Source organism: Schistocerca serialis, chromosome 2 (assembly GCF_023864345.2).
Source record: "Schistocerca serialis cubense isolate TAMUIC-IGC-003099 chromosome 2, iqSchSeri2.2, whole genome shotgun sequence".
Taxonomy (NCBI): Eukaryota; Metazoa; Arthropoda; class Insecta; order Orthoptera; family Acrididae; genus Schistocerca; species Schistocerca serialis.
This window is the reverse complement of record NC_064639.1, coordinates 536,452,490-536,475,530: the sequence shown is the minus strand read 5'-3', so window position 1 is coordinate 536,475,530 and position 23,041 is coordinate 536,452,490. Positions and strand designations below refer to the sequence as shown.

Sequence of the window (23,041 nt, the reverse complement as noted above, 5' to 3'; positions counted from 1 at the left end):
CAAGCAAGTTACAAAGAAATGAAGGCTGATTAAATCTGAGGAGGAAGCAGTTTGAGGTGAATGTTGATTCGGATACATGATCTTCGTCTTTATAATTGTGCTGATGAAGACTTCATTCTGTACATGTTTTAATGTAGATTCGCACAATTTTAAATAAAGTGCTCTTTAAGCTACATTGTGTGTTTCTGTATCAGTTGGGCTAAAAGTGCATACATACCGTCAAATGGGTTGAAGTTGACCACTGGGGTGAAGTTGCCTAAAAAGTTTTAAGAAACATTTTATGTTGAATAACTATGCATTGGTGATGAAAACTGTTATTTTAGTTGTTATATTTGCTGCGTGGAAGTTCTTAATTTACGACAGTGACCAAATGTGTAGTGTTCTGAACCTGTATCTGAATACTAATAGTTATCAGGAGCACTGATTCTTCAGCTTTTTTAGTGAGCTAAAACTGTTATTCATGTGACTGACACAAAATATTTTAGTGTGTCTAAGTCCTATGTATATCATGCACTGAGCCTTCACAGTGATAAATAGATCAGCAACAAAAGTTAATCCTTTATAATTTCCTTTTACTAACACATGAGGAAAACTTTCAAATGCGTACAAATTTTCAAATTCTTGGTAAGATCTGGGTGAAGTTGACCACCTGAGAAGCTTAGGAAGAAGTTGGGTGAGCGGTTTCCTTGTGAACTATACGATAATAACAAGAATGTGACCTAAAGAACTTGGCGACAATGTGACACAGTGGCTGCAGCAACAGTTGTATGTAAAAGTTAGTTTTGGGGTGAGGACATGATTGTTGCAAGAGTCAGTATGCTGATGTATGAATTTGTGACATAGGCTGCAGTTCAGCTTGTTGCATCATACAGTTGAGATTGAAGAATTGTCAGTGTGCAAATGCCATGTGCTTATAAAAGTAAAATGCATGAACTGAAGAAATATAGCCCTGATATTTATTATTACATATTACCATCAAATATGGTGAAGTTGGCTGAGAAAGGGGAGGGAGGAGGGCAGTTTCAAATGTTTTTAAAAGGTGCCCAGATTCAATAGTTTGAAGATGGGGACATTCCCTCCCTCTCTTCCCCCCCCCCTCTCCCTCCCTCCCCTCTTTATTTTTTAAAGTTGACATGTCAGGGTTCAATATACAGTGAAAACTTTTTTTCATAAAGCAAAATTGTGATTACATTTTTTGTCCTCAAACTTCGTTTGTATGGTACTGTGGTATTGCTGTTAAATGTCAGATTTATTTTTCAATTATTGCTACAGTTTCAGAACAGTTCAGTCACCCTAGCTTCATAAAGGATCCTCTAGTATCACAAAATATAACCAGTCAGATTCATCCCCAAGTGGGTTGAAGTTGACAAACACTTTTTTTCCCTGATCAGTTAGATAAAAAGGTAATAAAGACCAAACATTTTACTACTACGGCTCAGTACCTATGCTCTGAAATTAAAACCAATATAAATTGATTTTATTTATTTCAGAAATATTTAAGTTTAAAATCGAAAATCGATTCAGCTTCACCCCATTTGATGGTACATCTACTTTGACAAGTATTGTGTGCAGTGAAATTAAGTTATTAAGGAATTGTTCTCATTACTGCTTCGCTGTTTTAGGAGACTTTTGTAGTAAGAGTAGACTCTTTCATATTTACACAGTAATCCTGTTGCTTCCACAGAACTCTGCACTGGAGACTCACATTCTTTTCTATTAATTCTGCTGCAGTACATTTGTAGTAGTTTACACAGTCAGACTTCTTAAAGACTGAAAAAAGTGATTCGTGGGGATGAGGTAGCAAGGAAGTAGGGTGGCATAGAGGGTGGTCACAAGAGTGGATTTGAATAGGATGATCAGATCTGTTTACTATGAAGCTGAAGTGTGGTTTATAAGATGTACAGTCTTCTCAACAGAAATATCACAGACTGTGTGTTCACCAGAAGAAGGAATGATAAAAAGAGAATTGCTGTATGAAACAGTTGATGATAGTAGAAGAAGAAACAGACAGCACATGTATGATGATTAAAAATTGTTGGCATGATGGGGAGTGAGGTGAAGTAGGGAAACAGAAGAGGAACTCAATACAAATGAGCTCAGTAATATGTAACTCTCAGGTTGAATCCTGAATAGTTTTGTGAGCTTTTGTGCATGTAACAAGTTACACCTAGTGACATGACTTTTGTGGATGTGAAAATATCAGAGTTCATTACACTGCAAATTAGATGTTACACTGCAGGTTCACCATAATGATTGATGAGCCGTTTCATGGGAAAATAAAGAGAGAGATATTCATTCGAATCAACCATTTTTTGATGAGTTTCTTCACTTGCAAAGCATTTATGCTCTTAGTGCTGTGTTAAATGATATAAATATATCTTTTTGGTTTATTGTTAATTACCTATCTCACATTTACTGTAAATGAACAAAATTACTGTGTTTCAATAGTCTTTACTCCAAAAGTATTTGAGAGAGAGAGAGAGAGAGAGAGAGAGAGAGAGAGAGAGAGAGAGAGAGAGAGAGAGAGAGAGATTTGTCAACTGTTTGGTTACTAGCCAGTATGGTTCTTCAGGCACTATTGTTTTGTGTTAGATGTATCTTAAGAAAAATCTAACCTATCTTAATCCATGAATGCAACTTAATATTGCAAGCTGCTCAGTCGTGAACATTTTAAAACACATGTTGTCATTATACTTCAGTATGCCTTGCATTAAAATTACAATCCCAGGAAGGAGCAAATAACATAATTGTATTTATTGTGCATATACAGTACAGTAGCATCAGTTCACAGTTAAATTTGTAGGTGATTTGGTGGTATCAAGGGTTGATGTTTAGTAAACATAGTTGCCATTTCTGGCACGAACAGTAGGGCTAATCCTGCAGTACTTTTGAGCTAAAGTTAACTTGGATGACAGATAAATGTACATTATTCCTTGCTCCTCAATCCCTATGTCAGAGTTAATCAATAACAGTGGTTAGCAAGTGCTGGCAATACCAACCTCCTGCCAACATATTAGATGATGGATCAATAGAACTTGCTGGTCAGGACAACAGTTGAATTGCCTCTGTGTCAAATTAGCTCAGGATATTGTAGGCAACATGTGGTATTGTGTTACTTCGTAGAAAAATGTCACAGAGACATTGAAGATAGGACACAGCCACTGGCTTTAACACATCAGGGGTATAACACCACCTGTCCAATTTGCTAGCTGTGGTGTTGTACCCTCCATACCATCACATAAGGTGCTGGGCCCTTATGATGATGAGAATGACAGCATTCATTCTAGCTAGAGTCTCCACGCACATGGGTAATTCTGTCATGAAGCTGTAAGCAGAGCTGAGACTGAAAAGATGATGTTTGCCCACTCTTTTATCTTTACCTATGTGGGGGCAGTAAGTGAAATGCATAGAAGATAGTGCATAAGGGAAGCGCAAAACCATGGAAATGCTAAGGAAAGTAAGATATATGCGAGATAGAATGGACTAGAAATAATGAACATGTGCATTTCAGAAAAGCTGCCTTTGCACATGGTTGTGGTTGGGGATGGGGATAGGAGAGGGAGGATACTAATTAAGAGACGGATGATGGTGGTTAGGAGGCACAGAGTGGTGCTGAGGAGATGGCTGGTAAATTATTTATTTATCACACGATGACAGGAGAAATGCTACGCATAATTTACAACAAATATATACATTTCTACACAGATATATACAATCTCAAGTCTGTAATCAATTCATAGCTCTAATTTCAGACCTGAAGTCCAGTTAGAAGCTTCCACAGAAAAATTGTGAAGATCTGGCATTCACTATTTGTATGCTCTTGAGGGAACATTCAAATGTTATGTGGATATACTGTTTGCTGCTCTTTGCCGCAGGCACATTCAGGGGAAGACTTCCAGGGATGGTGATGAGGGGACAGATGGGGGATGAAGCAACTGGTGGTGGTGGTCCAGCCTCACTTGTAGAATTATGACCCATCAGTTTTGCATCAGTTTACTGGATCTCTGAAACTTTTGCTCAGTTTGTTTCATTACAGTTAAGTAAAAGGGTAGAATATTGCATATAAAATGGTTATGTGTTTTACAAGAACTGAATGCTACTTGGAATGCATTTTCGTGAGTCTTTGTAGTACTACCTGCGATTCTGTTTGAATCTCCTCAGCTGCATGAAATCTTCTGCTTTTTAACTTGAGATTCATTCTGGCGAATAAGTGTCACTTGGTGCCAGATTGAGTGAATTTCATGGATGAGGAGCAACTGTGTGTTTTTCAACAGAAACTCCTGTGTGATCAATGCAGCAAGTGACCTTGCATTGTCATGATGGGGGAACCACCCATGCACTATTTTCATCGGACAAAATCCTCTGACATGTTCTGTAATGCAGCCCCATGATATTGCATACATCCATGATGGTCTGCCTGCGATCTTCCAGCACTGTATTCCAAACAGTAGTGACTTTTCAGGAATAATGCCAGTTGATGGCTGTCATGAATGGGAATTGTCATTAAACAATGTTTTGCCATGTTAGAAACATTTAAAACAGTCATAAGTTTGGCTGTGACTTAATGCATCTTCCCCAAATGCTTGCTTCAGCATGTCGTGTTTCAGGTAGTGGTTTTTCAGAATCTGTTACTGAGGTTTATGCGCACATATTGTTCCCAGACACCCATCATTGTCAGTTTTGCAAGATACGCAAGCCACCAGAATGGAGAAATATCCATAAAAACTAAATGCGACCACCTAGCCTATAGCTGTTTGAGCCACTGACTTTCAAAGAATGTACGAGGTACCACCTGGTTGTGTTTCGTCATACTAGCTGGACTTCACCAGCTACACATACATTACAGGGTCCTTCAGGGTAGCACCTCATAGTATAGTGTGATAAATTTTTAAATGACAGAGTATGCAGTTAAAGTAAAGCTTAGGAGACATTGATAGATTTAATGGACATAAAGTAAATTTGAAACATAAGTGTGTGTGTGTGTGTGTGTGTGTGTGTGTGTGTGTGTGTGTGTACTAATGCAGTGCAATGATACACAGGAGACACACTGTGTACTCATTCTTCAATGCATACAGCTAAATATTTTGTACATTGTATTTTATGAACATCATCAGGTTGGAGAATGATTATTCTTTGTGTTCTTGTTAACAAATCCCAGAAATTTTGTTAGTGCTTCTTTAGATACTTACATGACATCTTTATATGCAGAAAGAACACTGGTAAACATTTCAAAGATTCTGGAGTGTCCAGAGTATTTGTGTTGTTTCAGGTAGTTCTTTTTGTGAACGTTTCAGTATATCAACAAACAGACTAAATAAGAGAGTAAGTATCAAAGGAAATCAGCTTGAGTTTTTGAAACCAAAACTAATTTTTCTTAATTTAAGCTGTTCCCTTTGTAGTCAGCATTGTAACAACCATATATGCAAAGACAGTGATTTTCTGTACGTCTGCTTCTATTTTAAGAGTTATTCTCTGTTTCTGCACTCTGATTTTCGAGTGACTAATTGTCTATAGTGAACCATTCAGAATTTTTTTTAGACTTGTCAGTTTTTACTGTATATGCATCTGATGACACTGTAAAATGCAGTGCATTGATGAGTATTTTATAGCTTTTTGGTTCTAAGCTTCTTTTCTTCCCATGCTTGGCACCTCATATCACTCATCTCATTTGGGGAAGGGCTGCTTTCAGAGCTACATTTCTTGTTTGTCTTCAGTAGTATCACAATGTGATGCGACATATATTGCACTGCCCATAACTGTTACAGATGAAGACAGAGCAGCCCTAGGCCAGAAAATTCTTGTTTCAGTTCTGCGAAGCAGTAGTAACACATCAGATACTGTAGTATTATGACTCAGCTTTATGAAATTTAAAATTGTGTGGTTTGTAAACCAAATGGTTTCCAGTACTGGAAGCAATGTTAAAAAACTGCTAAGAAGAAAGGTATTAAAGCCTTTTTTGATTATATAAGAGGACAAAGAGTTTATGGAATTTTCAAGAAGATATTCTCATGGTCACTGGGTAGCCTTTGTTTAATTCTTCTCCTTCAGGCAGTAGTGGGGCATTGAAGTGGACAGATTACAAGAAAGAATGACATTTTGTTGTTCAAGAATATGACTGAGCAAATTGTGAACCATTTATTTTCATTTGACATAATTACAAAACACTTAGACATTAACTAGTATCAGTTTACAGTGCCCATCATCAGAACTGTAAAATGAAAGCAGCAAATTGTGATCACAATGAAATGTAGTGCTTAGGCTGATACTGGTTAAGATTTTGTAGTATTTTGTGACTGTGTCAAATGAAAATAGTGTGTTAACGAAATGGATAGATTTAGTCATAAATTACGCATTTCCATGGTGTGGAACACCTTATCAAGTAAAATGACTCTGGTTTTTTAAGCTTCTCATCTGTGCAGAAAAAGGTATGCACTTCACACCTCTTCGTCATTGATTGTGATGAATTATATACATCAAAAGTGCGTAGTGTATGTAATGTGACTTCACTTATTTTTGTGTATTACCCATTATTGTTTGAACGTCAGTTACTGTATCAGATTACCCCAACATTCTGATTCTCTCTAGTTACAAGAGCAATCTTTCACTTCCCTCCAGTCCCACATTTCTTTCTTGTTTCCACCACACTCACTCTCGTGTCTCCACACCTAACCTGTTTCTCCTCCTCCTCCGACACCCTTGTTCCTCCTCATTATACATTCCCTCCTCTTTTTGTAACCAAGAAAGTGATAAAGACACTTGAATCGTATTTTAGAGAGTCTTGTACGAAAACTGCATCTGAAGATTTAGATTTAGGTTTGCTCTATCTTTGAAGATTACTTCAAGCCAATGTTTAGGTGGTTTATCACAGTAGATAATAGTTAATTACTCTCCATATTTATCGAGGGCACAGTCTATGATGATGATGGTGATGATTATGATGATGATGACACTAGAAGTATATTAATCTAATCTGTATTTCTTCTTGTGTTACTCCTAGCCATTTCCAATATAGTTATTGACTGCTGCTCTTCCTCAATTTCTCCCCCTTGTGTGCTTCTCTTTTTCCACTGAATAGAGGTATTGGGGTATTTCTCCCAAAAATGAGGGTACTGGATTTTTCCTTATCTGTGACTCATTATGCAAATACTAATTGTAGCTACACCCATTACACCATTTTATGATATCCTCGTAAGGACAATGAAAGAAATTTTTCTTACCCTGTTTGATCCTAGGAGGTAGGAGACTTAAGCCTCTTCATTAATACTATTCTGAAATTGTGGAAGGCTCATACAAGTTTAAATATTTTTTATGCCATCATAATTAGGTAGGAAAGGTTTTGGTTAACTTAGTGAACTGTCACCTTGCAGAATTTTCCAGTCCTGAGTGCTTCTTAGTTGTCTTCAATTTAATTTCAGAGATGGATATACAACAGTCTTCCCTAGACAGATGTCACCTGGAAGTTTTCTGTTGTAACTTTTTAGATATCTCGTTTGCTACATAGTGAATAATATTCTTTGACAACACTGTTATTTGGACCTCTGATGATGTCTTTCATCATCTGCCATTACTGTTCTATTTTTACTTTGGGTGTCACTATGGGCAAACCTGTCAGTTTTTAACGGGCGAAGGAAATCCCTCAGTAGTATCTTCTGCAGTACTATCTTAGCCATTGCCACCAATAGCACTATTTTCTTAATTAGGATTCAAGTGTAGTGTCCATGATTTCACTTTGTGTGGTTCCTCCCATAACTCTGAAGCGGCTAAACATCAGTTGCAGATGATGATTAAAGGAGTGGAGTGCAGAAGTGAACTGGCTTCAGATTCTCAGTGGGAAGTAATTATATGCTCTTGTGCATCCAAACTCTCCTGCCTGTGAAAACTCTTAGCTACTTACATATATATTAATGAGCCCAAGCAGGAGAACAATATTGGCAGCGATGCTGATTGCTCCCATTGTTTCTTGACTATCCACTTAGTAAATAAGTTGCATCTGAGATGCACATATTTTGTGACCTTGAGGACATTGGGGTAGGTAATACACATTTACACTATGAAATCCCACTTGTTCCAGTGCCTGGCATGCACGTAAAGCCATTGTGTGCATGTGACAATAATGGAGACTAAACTAGTACACACTCCTATGTACAGATGATTAGCATAGAGGTATTATATGGCTATGTTTTGGAGAACATAGGAATTCAGCCAATGAAGACTTGATAGAGTTCACAGCAAAAAGAGACTAGCATACCACACATTGCATGTTCTCATACATATAGTGATATTGCTGTTGAGGCACAGGTTTAAGTGTCAGTGGGAGCAATACAGTGCCTATCTATAAGTGAGGGTTAAGAAATTACATTTGGTGAAGCCAACTTCCCAATCATAGTGTTGCTCTTTCCAGTCGCTAAGGCGAGGCAGTCCTCCTAACATGCTTCTGGATTGGCCACATACCTCACACTTTTTCATTTGAACATTTGCACCTGTCCCAAAGCAATGTGATGTAATACTTAGTGTACACACATTTCTTCTTGTAGGAATTTTAGTTATTTTATTGTCAGTATTATATTTTCTATTTGTGTGTGTGTGTGTGTGTGTGTGTGTGTGTGTGTGTGTGTGTGTGTGTGTGTGTGAGAGAGAGAGAGAGAGAGAGAGAGAGAGAGAGAGAGAGAGAGAGAGATTACCTTTTGGAAGTTGTTGCAATCTTTCTTTGTTCACAGACTGAGTGCGGGTGTCAGTTCACATCAAAACTGGAAGGAATGTTCAAAGATATGACTGTATCAAACACAATAATGGAAGAATTCAAGGACCATGTCATGACATCAGGGGTATGTGTGAATTACCTATTTTACTGGCACAACGATTTGCGTAGTTGAACATTTCCAAGTATTGGAAAAAGTATGCAATGAACAGCACTAGTATTAAACATCATCACTTCTCAGTATTGTTACTTATTGAAGGAAATATTGTTTCTGTTTTCTGTATGATATTTAATGAATTTGTGTGAAGTTAACAAAGAAACTGTCACATCGGACTGAAGTTGAATGCTTTTCTGTTACATAGATGGATCGATGTAGTATTTAAAGAACAGGCTTGACAGCTGCAGTTCGCATTAATTCAGTAGTGTAAATGTAACTGACGTATATCAGCTTTTCTGTTCTTGACTCAAAATAAATGTTAAAAGAATTTGATTCCTTGCACAGTTTATAAATAATGTAGAGTGCAAGTGTTATCAGTATGTTGTGCACTTGTAGACAGTAAAGATCATATTAGAAGAATCACTTTGTAGTCACTGAAGGCTTTTGTTACTAGACCATACGACATACTTACACACTCCAAAATATTCGTGGGAGGGGAGATAAGTTTCTGCCCCCCTAAATCCATTAAGTTACATGACCTACAGGCAGAGTCAGTGATGAAAGTTATGCTGTACATCAAATATGGTATTAGTATTTTTATTGACAGCAGCTTTTGCTAATGACAAAATCAAACTAGCACATCGCTGAAGCTACTGCCTGTCGGACAAAATTAAATGTCATATAATTCAAACTCTATTCTGTCCTTCCCTGTCATAAGTTTCCACAAAGGAATGGAAGGTCTTGTAAACCAGAGTAGTTTAGATTAGATTTACTTTCATTCCAATTGATCCATAGTGAGGATGTCCTCCAGTATGTAGAACATGTCAGAAAAACAATAGTGCATGACAAATATTTACAAATGAAACAAATAAGATAATGTACCTTCCACAGGTCCTAAGTGGAATGATCGTCATTTTTTTAAATGAACACTATGTGAAAGAATCATTTTATAAACACTCATTTACTAAGATCGCATTAATGCACTGAATTTAAAATGGAAAAAAGTGTTTTTTTATTTTATTTATAAGGTAACAAACATATAATGGAACTAGTACAATACTTATTTAAAATGAACACATTACTGCACTAAAATGGTTCAGAAGTTAGATTGTACTTACTTATATATATATTCATAAATTGAATTTCATTGGTTGTTACGCTTTTTATGGCTGCTGGCAAGTTACTGAAAATGTGTGTTCCTGAATAATGCACACTTTTTGTACAAGAGTAAGTGACTTTGAATGCTTATGAAGCATATTATTGAGTAAAAAGATTGTTTCACAAAGTGCCTAGCATCCAGGGCACGTTGGTCTATCGATTACTCATACAATTTTGAACGCATCCCTGTTGGCTTTTGGACATTCTGATCAAATTGTATATTGATTTCTGAATGAATCATAAGTTGATTTTTGAATGTGTGCATAGTGTACGTGATGTCTCTGCCAGGGGAATCCCTGTCGTATCTAGAAATAAACTTTCCTGCAAACAAAAGGGGACGGGTCTACGTGCAATACACGCCGTCGACTTCTTTGACACTGCAGTACAATTTGTGTACACACGTAAGGGTAAATGACAGTCACTGTTTATGTGGTTGACTGGGTTTGCAAATGATCAGCGTTGTTATAATTACTAGAGAATGCCATAGTTTCATACCACCAGAGTGGAAATAATCAAATAACAGGCAACAAAGATTACGTATTGTCTTCTCAGTGATCCAAGAAAATGAAATTTTGACAGAAAATTTTTGGCCAGACCGCTACACTACTAAGGGCCAGTTATACAGTCTCCGGCTAGCAGCCGCTAAAGTTCTATTCTGGAGGTAGCGAGGAAAATGGGTTGTACAAACATGTAATAACGCCTAACCGGAGAATAAATGTGGGATGACTAAACCGGTGATTGTGGCAGGTTTTGTGAAGTTAACCAGAGAATAAATTTTGACCCTGGCAGGAATAATTACAGAATTAGTGATGACAAGATTGTTTGTTAGAACGAGGAAGGAGAAGAAATGGGGACTCCCACAAATTGCGGAAGAATATGATGATTCCAAATTTATATAAAAATTTCGTACTACTACAAAACTTTTTGCTTGTAGTAGGCCTAATAGGCATTTGATATTGGTACTTCGTGAATTATATTCTGTCGTGTTATAAAAATGACCATTTGTGCCAAAACAGTCTTGTTTATTTGGTGTGTGTAACAATTGCTGGAATATTAGGCAGGCCTATTTCGTTTTATCTAGCAGACAGTGACAAAGTACACGTAATCAAATCGAGAATCCACACCAGTCTTGGGTACTATTCGTATTAATGGATTTTCTAGTATTAGACAACGACGTTTCGTTTTTTCATGTAGCAAAACGTTGACGAACTTTGACGAGATAATAGATTCTTTCTTAGAAAGGAAAGCACACCATGTAAAGTTGTAGCAAGATTAGAGAGGAAAAAATGCCAGGACTTCTAGATTGAAGAAATGTGTACTGTCTTGCTTGTCTCCTGTCTTTACTGGTTTTATGTATCCTATATTTAATTTTATGTCACACAAAACAGCAAGTTATTTGCTAATAGGCAATAAAGAGTGCAAATTTTCTAAAGAATTCTTGTTCTTCCGGTTACAAATAATCCCATCCGCTATTAATTGAGAGTTTATTATTTTAAGAGGGGCAGGATGCCAAACCGGCCGACTGGGGCAGGAGAGGCAACACATGACATTTTAAATTTCCACTGGCCTGAATATAGTTTGATGGCACCCATTACAAAATATTACACATTTGAATTTCACAGTGCGAAATACAGAGGCGTGCGATGGAAAAATGCTGTGTGAAGAGGTGTGGCATTTCACTTCGGCACACTTAGACCAAATAACATGTTTTACATTCCCTGAAACATATGTTTTATGTATCAGATTCTTCAGAAAGATGTGTGCTACAAAATGAAGATTTTTTGAAAAGCTTATTTTTTAAATTTTTGGCGTCCTGCCTCAAACGCTCGAGGGAGAGGGAGTGCCACTATCTAATATTGTCCCGGTTCGGAAATGTCATGGATCTGGACCTAATGCACAGAGCAGTCTGAGTTGTTGTGGGGAGATGGTAGTCTCCACATGACCCATGTTTAAGTGATTTTGTTGTTTCCTCTTCGTTTATTGCTCTCACGTCAAATGAAAACAAAATGGATTTCTGTGGCCGGCAGCTATCAAGTGAATTAAAATTCATTCACATAATTATGGAAGGCTAAAATATATTATTAGTTTGATTTTGTTTCCACCTTTCTGACGGGCAAGCGTTAATCGCCTTGCAAAAGAATGTTTTTTTTTTTGTTTTTTGGTTGGTTTGTTAAAGAAAACGACTTTTATTAATCTTTTCTGCTGAGGCCAAGTTATTTCAAACGAAGTGTTTAATTCCACACTATTGGCTAGTTTCAACTGTTCACTGCATTTCAAGTTCACGTTTCCATCTTCTAGCATGTATGGTATTATGCTATAATAAAGAACCGAACATTAGATAATACAGTACTGGTGCTCCAACAAAATTTTCGTTTGAATCTGGACGTACGAATGTGCACTTTAAGCCAAATTATGCATTTTAGTATGGTTCACAAAATTCCCATACTCTTGAAGTATGTCTCGTTTCTTTTATGACATAATGTAAGATCTTTTAATGTTTTACACGTATGAACATTCGGGCTTCCTGCATCGTCATAGCTGCGCAAGCGCGGTGACGTCAGTCATCTGGTGCAGCTGCTGAAACAAATTTAACAGGTCGCGGGAGAATATTCCGAATGGATATTTGAAAAGTGTTATTTTCAAGTAAAGTAAATTTTCTTTTACACAAGATGAACTCTGTGCGCAAATGTCTGATGAATTTGTTAAATCTCAGAGCGTTTGACTCTCATTCAAAAATCAAATTTTTGAGGATGACTATTTAGAATATTTTCGCGCCCAGAGGCTCAGACATTTACGTCGTTGTTAAAAATTTTACTGGAACATTTGTGTGATGTATCTTAAAGTGTAACATGCGCAGAAAAGATAAACATTATGTGTGAAAGCTTAGCTTCTCCTCCAGCTTATTAATCCAACATTATACGTGAAAGCTTTTCTTTTCTTGTAGCAACGCTGTGTATATTAATTTAAACCATTACCTTTTCCTATCTGTGTGTTCGCGCTGCTTTACAGTGATGTCACTATTGGCTAACTACATCACGTGTCCTATGCTCTGAATATCCGCTGCCATCGGCTGACAAGATGGCTTGACACGAGCTATGACTGGCTCACAAAAGCGCATCGCAGTCGCGATTTCAATCCTTCGGAAAGTAACATGCGGTGTTTGGTGGAATTCGTTTTTATACTTTCGTAATATGAAAATATGCAGTGTACATGTTGCTGCACATCAGACATCTTTCCAAAATGTGTTTTTTCCCCCCTGAGTTTCGTTTTCTAAACTGCCGGGAAATTCTACGCCAGCGTATAAAACCACAACCATTGAAAGGATTGATAAGTTTTACAATTCTGAGGAAAGGTATATTGTTACTTAACATGGAAAAAAATGTATTTTCATCCGGGAGAAAGTGCATTTTTAACCGGGAAATCCGGGAAATTTTTTTTCCCTGTCCACGTATACACCCTGAGTGAGCAATGGAAGAAAACAGAACTAAATAACTTTTGTTACACAGTGTAAAGTCCAGGTTGGAATACCAACACTATTATGAAAAGGGTAGATCCGTACCCACCGTAAAGATGACACATTGAGTTGCAGGTAGGCACGATGAAAAGACTGTACACGTGCAAGGTTTCTTCCAGAGTATTCTTTAGAAAGAAACACACACACACACACACACACACACACACACACACACACACTCTCTGCATCGAGTGTCCAGGATTGCTTTCCAATCCGTTACCTCGTGTGGTGTTGTGTTTTGGGGGCCCAGGAAATGGTGGTCAGTCTGATCTACAGTTTGCAAACTTTGTGTAGACTGTTGTTCATATGCCTCAGAATTCTAACTTTCCCATCCCTCTGCATGTATTTCATCTTCACAATATTGAATCATTCAGAAAAAACTGTAATATTCATTTAGTGAACAGTTGACAGAAAAACAATATGCACCTAGATAACATTTCCTTTAAACATTGTACAGAAAGGTGTGCAATATCCAGCAGGTTTTATTTTCAACAATACTTTCAATGGGACCGAAAAATTAAGCGAGAAACTCTTAACTATTCAAATCTAATTTGAAAGCTTCCTTGTAGCACATTCCTTCCATTCCTCTACAGGAATTCGTCACAGTAGTAGAGAAATTTTCTGTACAATGAGTTATATATTTGTACACATCCACACAATTTTTCATATTTTATTAATTCTTTTGTTCATAAATTTCCTAATCAGCAGTATATGAACCATTTACTCTCTCATTCTATGACTGAGTAGCTTTGGGTGACATGATTCCAAAGAAATTGGTAAATTAATAAATAAAATAGTAATTTGCAGTTAACTGAGGTTCCTGGGTTGAACATTAAACTCACGTAGAGGCCAAGAATTAGAAACTGTATGACACTTCTCTAAGAGAAGAAGAGCAATGTACTGGAACTGAAGTACAGCCCGAAGTGCTGCAACACGTGGTTGAAGCCAGTGATACAAAACGAAATGCAGGAAATTATGGCCCACATGATCTGGTGAAACACCACTGAGCAAATAAAAGCTTTTACTTTTTGTGGAGTTACGGCAGATTCAATAACAGACATAGGTCAACAGCAGTAGTTCACTCCTTACGTATGTTGTGTCGACCCTAAGACACTAAGAGTAATAGAAATTTTCTGACTTCATGCAGTTCACTTGGCTCCAGGGTACAAACCCTGGCAACTAGCATTAAAGATACACTTCTGAGGATCTTACTAGGAATGGAGTTGCTACATGCCCAATGTTTTGGTTGTGCAGCAAATGTGTCTGGGTGGAAGAAGGGTGTGAAAGGAATCCTCTTTAAAGATCATCCAAACAGCTGTCACACCCACTGCACTAATTATTGTGTGGGTCTTGCACTACATGGAGTTTTAAGAAGCTGTGATCGCCTGTGCTAAAAGTCTCGGTAATTATGAAACACATCTCAGATATAATTCTAGAGTCTGCAAAAAGGATGAACTTAGGTGGATGTTATCCTACTATGTGGTGTCAGTGAGATGAATCCAAAATCAAAGGTCAACTGCTGATACCAATGTGAAAATGGAAGTAACAAAGTTAAAAATGCTGTGATCACTTTAGTACAGCAGTTATTCAAAGTACCAATTTTGGCAAACTATGTTGCCATCTTCTTATCCCATGCACTACACTTACAAGAATCTCGTCCATGTATTCAATAATTAGTTTCACATAATACGTAGACAATCCCAGAACATCCGTGGCATAGTATGTTGGCATTTTAGAAGTAAAATAACCACTATTTAAAATATCATACACATTGCACCAAGTATTACATGCTAATGCTCACTTAAGAGCCTCATATATGGCTTCCAAACAGATCTTCAATTTACACAATGTTTATAAGAGTCGCTTGGAGTCCACAGAGCAGACTTAAATCTTGGTAAGATTCTCGCACATCTCGAAATGCTGTGAAGCATTATCACTAGTGTGCAACCATGTAATTTATCCTCTACTGAAAGACAACTAATTCACGCGATCATTCTGTTTAGAACAGTTCCAGTATAGTCAACATCTTCTGATAGGTCATTCAGCTCCTCTCCCCCAGGGGGTCCACAACTCTTTTGTGGACACGTGCGTAGCGAGCACGGGACCCCGAGCTAATGTGGCCCTCCTTCCTTTCCGGGCTGCATACCTTCCCTTCCCTTTCCGCATCCCTCCCCGTCCCCCATCTTTGCCCACCCCCTCACCTCTGGCTCTTTCCTTCCCTTTCTCCCCCTCTGGGAGTATGGTTTGTGCCTACGTCCGGAGACGGATGCTCGAAACTGTTCCAAATTCCTTGCTTTTACACTTGCAAGTCCTCGTCCTTCCTCTGTCCTTCTCTTTTCCTTCCTTCTTCTCCTTGCCCTTTTCTCCGCTGCGGCGTTTGAGACCCCTCTTCTTTCCTTTCCCTTTCTCTTTTTTCCTCCCTGTGCGTGTCTGAAGGCCGACCCACGCACTTCCATGCGTAGCCGGTGACGGGGTAACGCGTCATTCCCCGCCCCGGGTAGACAGGTAGGACACATTTGTACCCCCTGGTAACGGCCAGGCCCAGGGAGGGGTGATTACCCGAGCTGATACCTTCCGAAAGTGCCGATTGGTCCCTCCGTCCATTTGTCGGGAGGTGTGACCTGAGGTGTGAGCAATCACCTAAGGCGGGTGTGCCCTCGGTGAGGGCCCCCACAAGGGAGGAGCGCGCCATCGGAGACGCCGGTAATCATGGGGGAATCTTCCGCAATGGTTTCCTCACCTTCCACTATGTCTGCTCACAAACGTAAGTTCACTGAGTCTCAGCCACAGACGGTTCTTCCATCGTTGCCACAGTTCCTTGTTGTTTCTCGGTCTGACGAAGGTCACGACTTTTCCACGGTCAACCCTTTCATTATTCAGAAAGGTGTCGACGCAATTGCGGGTCCTGTAAAGTCTTGTTCCAGATTACGGAATGGCACCCTGTTGTCGGAAACACACAGTGCCCTCCAGGCTCAAAAATTGCTGCGTACTTCTCTGCTCCACACCTTCCCTGTCCGGGTGGAACCGCACCGTACCTTAAATTCCTCGCGTGGAGTCGTTTATACGCGCTCCCTCGATGGATTGTCTGACGAAGAAATTCAGCACTACCTGTCTGACCAGGGCGTCACGGCTGTTCATCGGGTTATGAAAAGGGTTGACTCGAACATCATTCCAACCACACTGTCTTTTTGACATTTGACAAAGTTCAACTCCCATCAAAAATCAAAGCAGGCTATGAGATAATTTCCGTTCGCCCTTATGTCCCAAACCCTACGCGTTGCTATCGATGTCAGCGGTTCAATCACACCAGCCAGGCCTAATCCAATCCGGCCAAATGTGTTACGTGTGGCAAGGATGCCCATGAGGGTGCTTGTCCACCTCCATCCCCTCGCTGCATCAACTGTATGGGTGACCACGCTGCTTCCTCTCGAGATTGCCCCGTTTTTAAGGACGAAAAGCTCATCCAGGAAATAAGAGTGAAGGAAAAGGTGTCGACCTTTGCTGCTCGAAAGTTACTCGCCAGTCGACAGCCCACCGTGCCTCAGAAAGGAAAATACAGCACTGTCCTTGCTTCTCCTCGGCCAACAAAGGAGGCGGCCACGCAGACTTGCGACCTCACCTTTAGTACCACGGTCGTCAGATCGGCCAGCGCAAAGATCGCCCGTTCAACCTCACCACTTTCGCCTGCCCACTCTATGGCTCACCCTTCGTCGGGTTCTGCTAAATCTCAAGCCCAAAAGTCAGACGCCAAGTCTTCGAAAGAGCATTCTCGTGAAGAGTTCTTACGTACCGCTACTTCACAACCATCGGTTCCTCCTTCATCTAAACATCATACTTCCAAGAAGGCTACGAAGAAACACAGTTACTCTCCTTCTCCACCAAGGCGTGTCCCATCTACAGCACCACCTGGCGGCAATCGCCCTCGGCCGTCTTCTGTGTCGCCGAGGCGCACTGCTGGTGGCCGGTCAACTGGCCGATCGTTGGTGGCAGGAGCTGCTCCTGACCAACCTATGGATCAGGATCTTCTGCCTTCGACTGAATGCCATTCCATGCTGTCGGTCGCAAGCTCTGAGCAGTCGTTGAGTTGACAGCACCCTTGGTCACGTTCCTCTACTTTCTGTTCACCCTATGTCTATTATCCACTGGAATATCTGCGGCATTCGAGCCAATCGGGATGAATTGTCGATCCTCTTACGATCCTACTCGCCGGTCATCTTCTGTCTTCAGGAAACAAAGCTGCGTCCCCATGACCGCTTTGTTCTCCCTCATTTTCAGTCCGTCCGATATGACCTCCCCTCTGTTGAAGGCACTCCAGCCCATGGAGGACTCATGATTCTGCTCCACGATACTCTCCATTATCACCAAATCCCCTTAAACAGTTCCTTCCAAGCTGTCGCCGTCCGTCTTTCCCTTTCTGGATACACGTTCTCTCTTTGTACGGTATACATTCCATCGTCCACACCAATGGCACGAGCTGATCTCCTTCATCTTCTTGATCAGCTTCCACCCCCCTATTTGCTGGTTGGGGACTTCAATGCCCACCACCCGCTTTGGGGATCTCCACATCCTTGTCCACGTGGCTCACTATTGCTAGACGTTTTCCACCAAGCGGATCTAGTCTGCCTCAACACTGGGGTCCCCACATTTTTGTCTGCCTCCACGACAAATTTATCTCATTTGGACCTTGCGGTCGGTACTGTACCGCTAGCTCGGCGCTTCGAATGGTTCGCCCTTGATGATACACACTCGAGTGACCACTTTCCATGTGTTCTTAGACTGCAGCCTCAACTGCCATATATGCGCTCGCGACGCTGGAAGTTTGCCCAAGCCGATTGGACACTTTTTTCGTCTCTAGCGACATTCGATGACCGTTGCTTTCCCAGCGTCGACGATGAGGTCACACATGTTACCGACGTTATTCTCACAGCTGCGGAACGTTCAATACCACGCACCTCCGAATTGCCCCGGCGCCCCCCAGTTCCTTGGTGGAACGAGGCATGCCGTGACGCAATATGTGAGCGGCGACGTGCTCTTCGCCTTTTCCGTCACCATCCAACTTTGGCCAACTGTATCCGATATAAGCAGCTCCGTGCGCGATGCCGTCGCGTCATCCGTGATAGCAAGAAGGCAAGCTGGAAATTCTTTATTAGCTCATTTAACACCTTCACTCCCTCCTCGGAAGTTTGGAGTCGGCTTCGACGGTTCTCAGGCGCGCCTAGTTTCTCCCCGGTCTCTGGGCTCACTGTCGCGCATGATCCTTAGTGGACCCTGTTGCAATTTCTAACTCATTGGGTCAGCACTTTGCTGAGATTTCGAGCTCTTCAAATTACCCGCCAGCGTTTCTCCCGAAGAAACGTGCAGCGGAAGTGCGACATCTTGCTTTCTCCTCTCAAAATCACGAAAGCTACAATACTGTTTTCTCCATGCGGGAACTCCAACATGCCCTCTCTTCTTCGCGCTCCTCCGCCCCAGGACCGGATGGTATCCATGTCCAAATGTTGCTGCATTTATCAACCCATAGCCTGCGTTACCTCCTTCGCCTTTATAATCGAATTTGGACCGACAGTACCTTTCCCAAGCGATGGCGGGAAGCTATTGTCGTTCCCATTCCGAAACCTGGAAAGGACAAACATCTCCCCTCTAGCTATCGCCCCATTTCTCTCACGAGTAGTGTCTGTAAGGTTTTGGAGCGTATGGTGAATTACCGTTTAGCTTGGTGGCTGGAATCCCGCAGTCTTTTAACACCAGCCCAATGTGGATTCCGAAAGCATCGTTCTGCCGTTGACCATCTTGTTGCTCTCTCCACTTATATCATGAACAATTTTCTCCGGAAACGCCAAACGGTAGCAATATTTTTTTGATCTGGAGAGAGCATACGATACCTGTTGGAGGACAGGCATCCTCCGCACACTGTTCTCTTGGGGCTTTCGAGGCCGGCTGCCCCTTTTTCTTCGCGAATTTATGGCAGAGCGCACATTTAGGGTGCGGGTGAACACTACTCTCTCCCGTACTTTCTCCCAAGAAAACGGGGTACCCCAGGGCTCCGTGCTGAGTGTTGTACTGTTTGCCATCGCCATTAATCCAATTATGGATTGTCTCCTTCCTGATGTCTCGGGCTCCCTCTTTGTGGACGATTTTGCGATCTACTACAGCTCTCAACGGACCAGCCTTCTTGAAAGACGTCTTCAAGGATGTCTCGATCGCCTCCACTCGTGGAGCATAGAAACCGGCTTCCGGTTCTCACCCAGCAAGACCGTTTGTGTTAATTTTTGGCGACGTAAGGAGTTTCTTCCGCCCACCTTACATCTAGGTCCTGTCAACCTTCCATTTTCCGACGTCACTAAATTCTTGGGTCTTATGTTTGACAGAAAACTGTGCTGGTCCTCCCACGTTTCCTATCTTTCGGCTCGCTGTCTGCGTTCCCTTAACACCCTCCGTGTCCTGAATGGTACCTCCTGGGGAGCGGACCAAGTGGTCATTCTCCGCCTCTATCGCGCCTTAGTGCACTCGAAATTGGATTATGGAAGCATAGTCTACTCCTCTGCTCGGCCGTCTATTCTTCGGCGTCTCGGCTCTATCCACCACCGTGGATTACGTTTAGTGTCTGGAGCTTTTTACACCAGCCCTGTGGAAAGCCTTTATGCTGAGACTGCTGAACCTCCGCTGTCCAATCGGCGGGCAGTCCTTCTGAGTCGTTATGCTAGCCATCTGTCTTCCATGCCTGCTAATTCAGCCCATGACCTTTTTTTCGATGCCTCCTTTGATGTCGGGTATGCAGGCCGCTCCTCCTCCCTACTACCCCCGGGAGTCCGCTTCCGTCAACTGCTCCATTCTCTTTCCTTCCGCTTTCCTAAAACCTTCTTGACAGCTTGGGGTACAGCACCGCCTTGGCTCCGTCCCCGGATCGACTTGCTCAGAGACCTATGTCAATTTCCCAAGGATGGTACCCCTACACTTGTTTACCGTCGGGCATTTGCTGCTCTATGTGCACAAATGACGGAAGCCACATTTATTTACACCGACGGCTCGAAAACATCGTTAGGTGTAGGGAGTGCCTATATTGTTGGCGACACCCCAAATCACTTTCGGCTTCCCGACCAGTGTTCGGTTTATACTGCAGAGCTTTACGCTGTTCTCCAGGCTGTCCACTACATCCGCCGCCATCAGCGGATACAGTACGTAATCTGCTCAGATTCTCTCAGCTCTCTCCTAAGTCTCCAAGCTCTTTACCCTGTGCACCCTCTGGTCCACCGGATTCAGGACTGTCTGCGCTTGCTCCACCTGGGGGGCGTCTCAGTGGCGTTCCTCTGGCTCCCGGGACACGCTGGTATCTGTGGGAATGAGGCGGCCGATATAGCGGCCAAGGCTGCAGTCTCTCTTTCTCGACCAGCTATTCAGTCTCTTCCGTTTACCGATCTACGGAGCGGTTTATGTCGCCAAGTTGCTCATTTATGGCATGCGCATTGGTCAACACTTACCCATAATAAATTGCGGGAAGTGAAAGCCCTTCCTTGCACTTGGACCTCTTCCTCCCGAACGCGTCGTCGGGAGGAGGTAATTTTAGGTAGACTCCGGATAGGGCACTGTCTTTTTAGCCATCGACATCTTTTAAGCGGCGATCCTCCCCCACTCTGTCCCCACTGCTCTCAGCTGTGGATGGTCAGACACCTTTTAATTGAATGCCCCTATTTTAATCCGTTACGCTCCCGTCTACAGCTATCGCCTGATCTATCGTCGATTTTAGCAGATGACACGCGCTCCGCTGACCGCGTTCTACAGTTTATTAGTGACAGTGAAATGACGTCAGTCATTTGAAGCGTTTTTGGGGACAACCAACCCCTTTCTATAGTGGATTTTTAAGCATTCCTTCTGCCTTTAGTTTCTCAAATTTTATGACTTTGTTCCCATTGCTGCTGATTTTAAATTTCCTTTTTTTTTTTTTTTTGTTTCCTACGTCACGGGCTGGGCGCTAATGACCATAGAAGTTTTGCGCCCTAAAAAAAAAAAAAAAATTCAGCTCCTTGCAGTGACTTAAAAGTTGCCTCAGATCAACAGTGACAGGTGAATTAATTTCTTAACAGTGGAAAAGATACGTGAATAACAAAGTGGAGAAAGAAAGTTGCAAGTCAGCTATTTATTAAAATTCATTTAAAAAATAATTCAGAATTGTACACTTGGATTACAGACATCAGATTTGCAAATTGAATACTTAAAGCTTACACATTACTAAAAGATATAAAAACACAATTTAATGATACTTACTAGTTCCTGTATATACATTTCCATGACTCTCAGCAAAGCTTACACATCTTTTTTTCAGTGCATTGTCAAAATTTCTCACATAACTAGAGATGTTGGCTAAGCAAAACATAAGTGCTCTTTATTATTCTAAAGAAGTGTATGTAGTGAGAAGATACTGAAAATGTTATATGATGTGAACCTAAATTGTCAAATGGTGAATGAAGATGTACTGTTTGGGAACACAGAATGCGATGCTGCCTCTGTCGCCTCTATCACCACCATTGCAAAGTTTTACCGGGGAAAGAGTTGCACAGAATTTTGCTACTTGCTGTTATTTGCAGATAATAAGTAATGAGTACACATTTATGATGTCATGATAGACCTCTATACAAAAGTATTCATACACACAGTGTACCTCTCTTAACAGTTACTCTCAGATTAAACAGTGGAAATTCCAGGATGGTATAGCAACAATATGGAAGGGGTAGGTTGCAGCTCACCACATAGAAGAGCTGTTGAGTCAGAGACAGGCACAATGAATATTTTTTTCCCCATTGTGCCTATCTGTGACTCAGTGCCTCCTCTACATGGTGAATAGCAATCTAGCTTCTCCGTATTGTAGTTATACTCAAGTTGTATGCCACAAATGCCAGATATGTATTGTTGCTGCAAATAAAATAAATTAGGAACACAAACTTAAGCTGGATCAAGATTTATGCAATTTTTGTGTTCATTGATTTACAGACAAATCTTCATGGTGTAGACATGAGTGTGCGGGTTCTTACCACTGGATTTTGGCCAACACAAAGTGCGACTCCAAAATGCAGTATTCCAGCAGCTCCCCGCAATGCTTTTGAAGCTTTTAGAAGGTAAGTTCAAAGTAATGAAAACTTAACTGTCACATTCATGGTTTTAGTTCATTCTTTAGTAAAAGATAACATAGTGTTTATATCAGGATTGGAAGAAGTTGTGTATTGAGTGATCATGATGGACAGTCAATGAAGAGGATTGTGGTAAAGAATAAGAGGACGGCAGCTGCAAAAGTCACTGCAAAACTTAATGCTACACTTGCAAACCCTGTTAACAACAAAACATCATGGACCGAGTCCCATGAACTGGGAATTGCAGTGTGAGCTGGAATTTTAAAACACAGGTGATGCAAATGCCAGTAACAAGGAAACATTGTGCCAAAGCCATAGAACCTGTACAGTGGAGCAATGGAAGAGTCATTTGGTTGTATGAGTTTTGTTTCAACAGTTTCCAAATTCTGGCT

General features: G+C 41.1%; 1 protein-coding gene across 1 annotated transcript in view; it reads left to right on the top strand.

Moving 5' to 3' along the window:
• LOC126457507 (cullin-3) overlaps positions 1 to 23,041 on the top strand; it is a 225,411-nt gene that overhangs the window by 162,413 nt on the left and 39,957 nt on the right. Inside the window, exons 9-10 of the mRNA XM_050093842.1 lie at positions 8,718 to 8,825; positions 22,513 to 22,637. Of these exons, the coding sequence (XP_049949799.1) occupies positions 8,718 to 8,825; positions 22,513 to 22,637 (233 nt within the window). The remainder of the gene's footprint in view (positions 1 to 8,717; positions 8,826 to 22,512; positions 22,638 to 23,041) is intronic.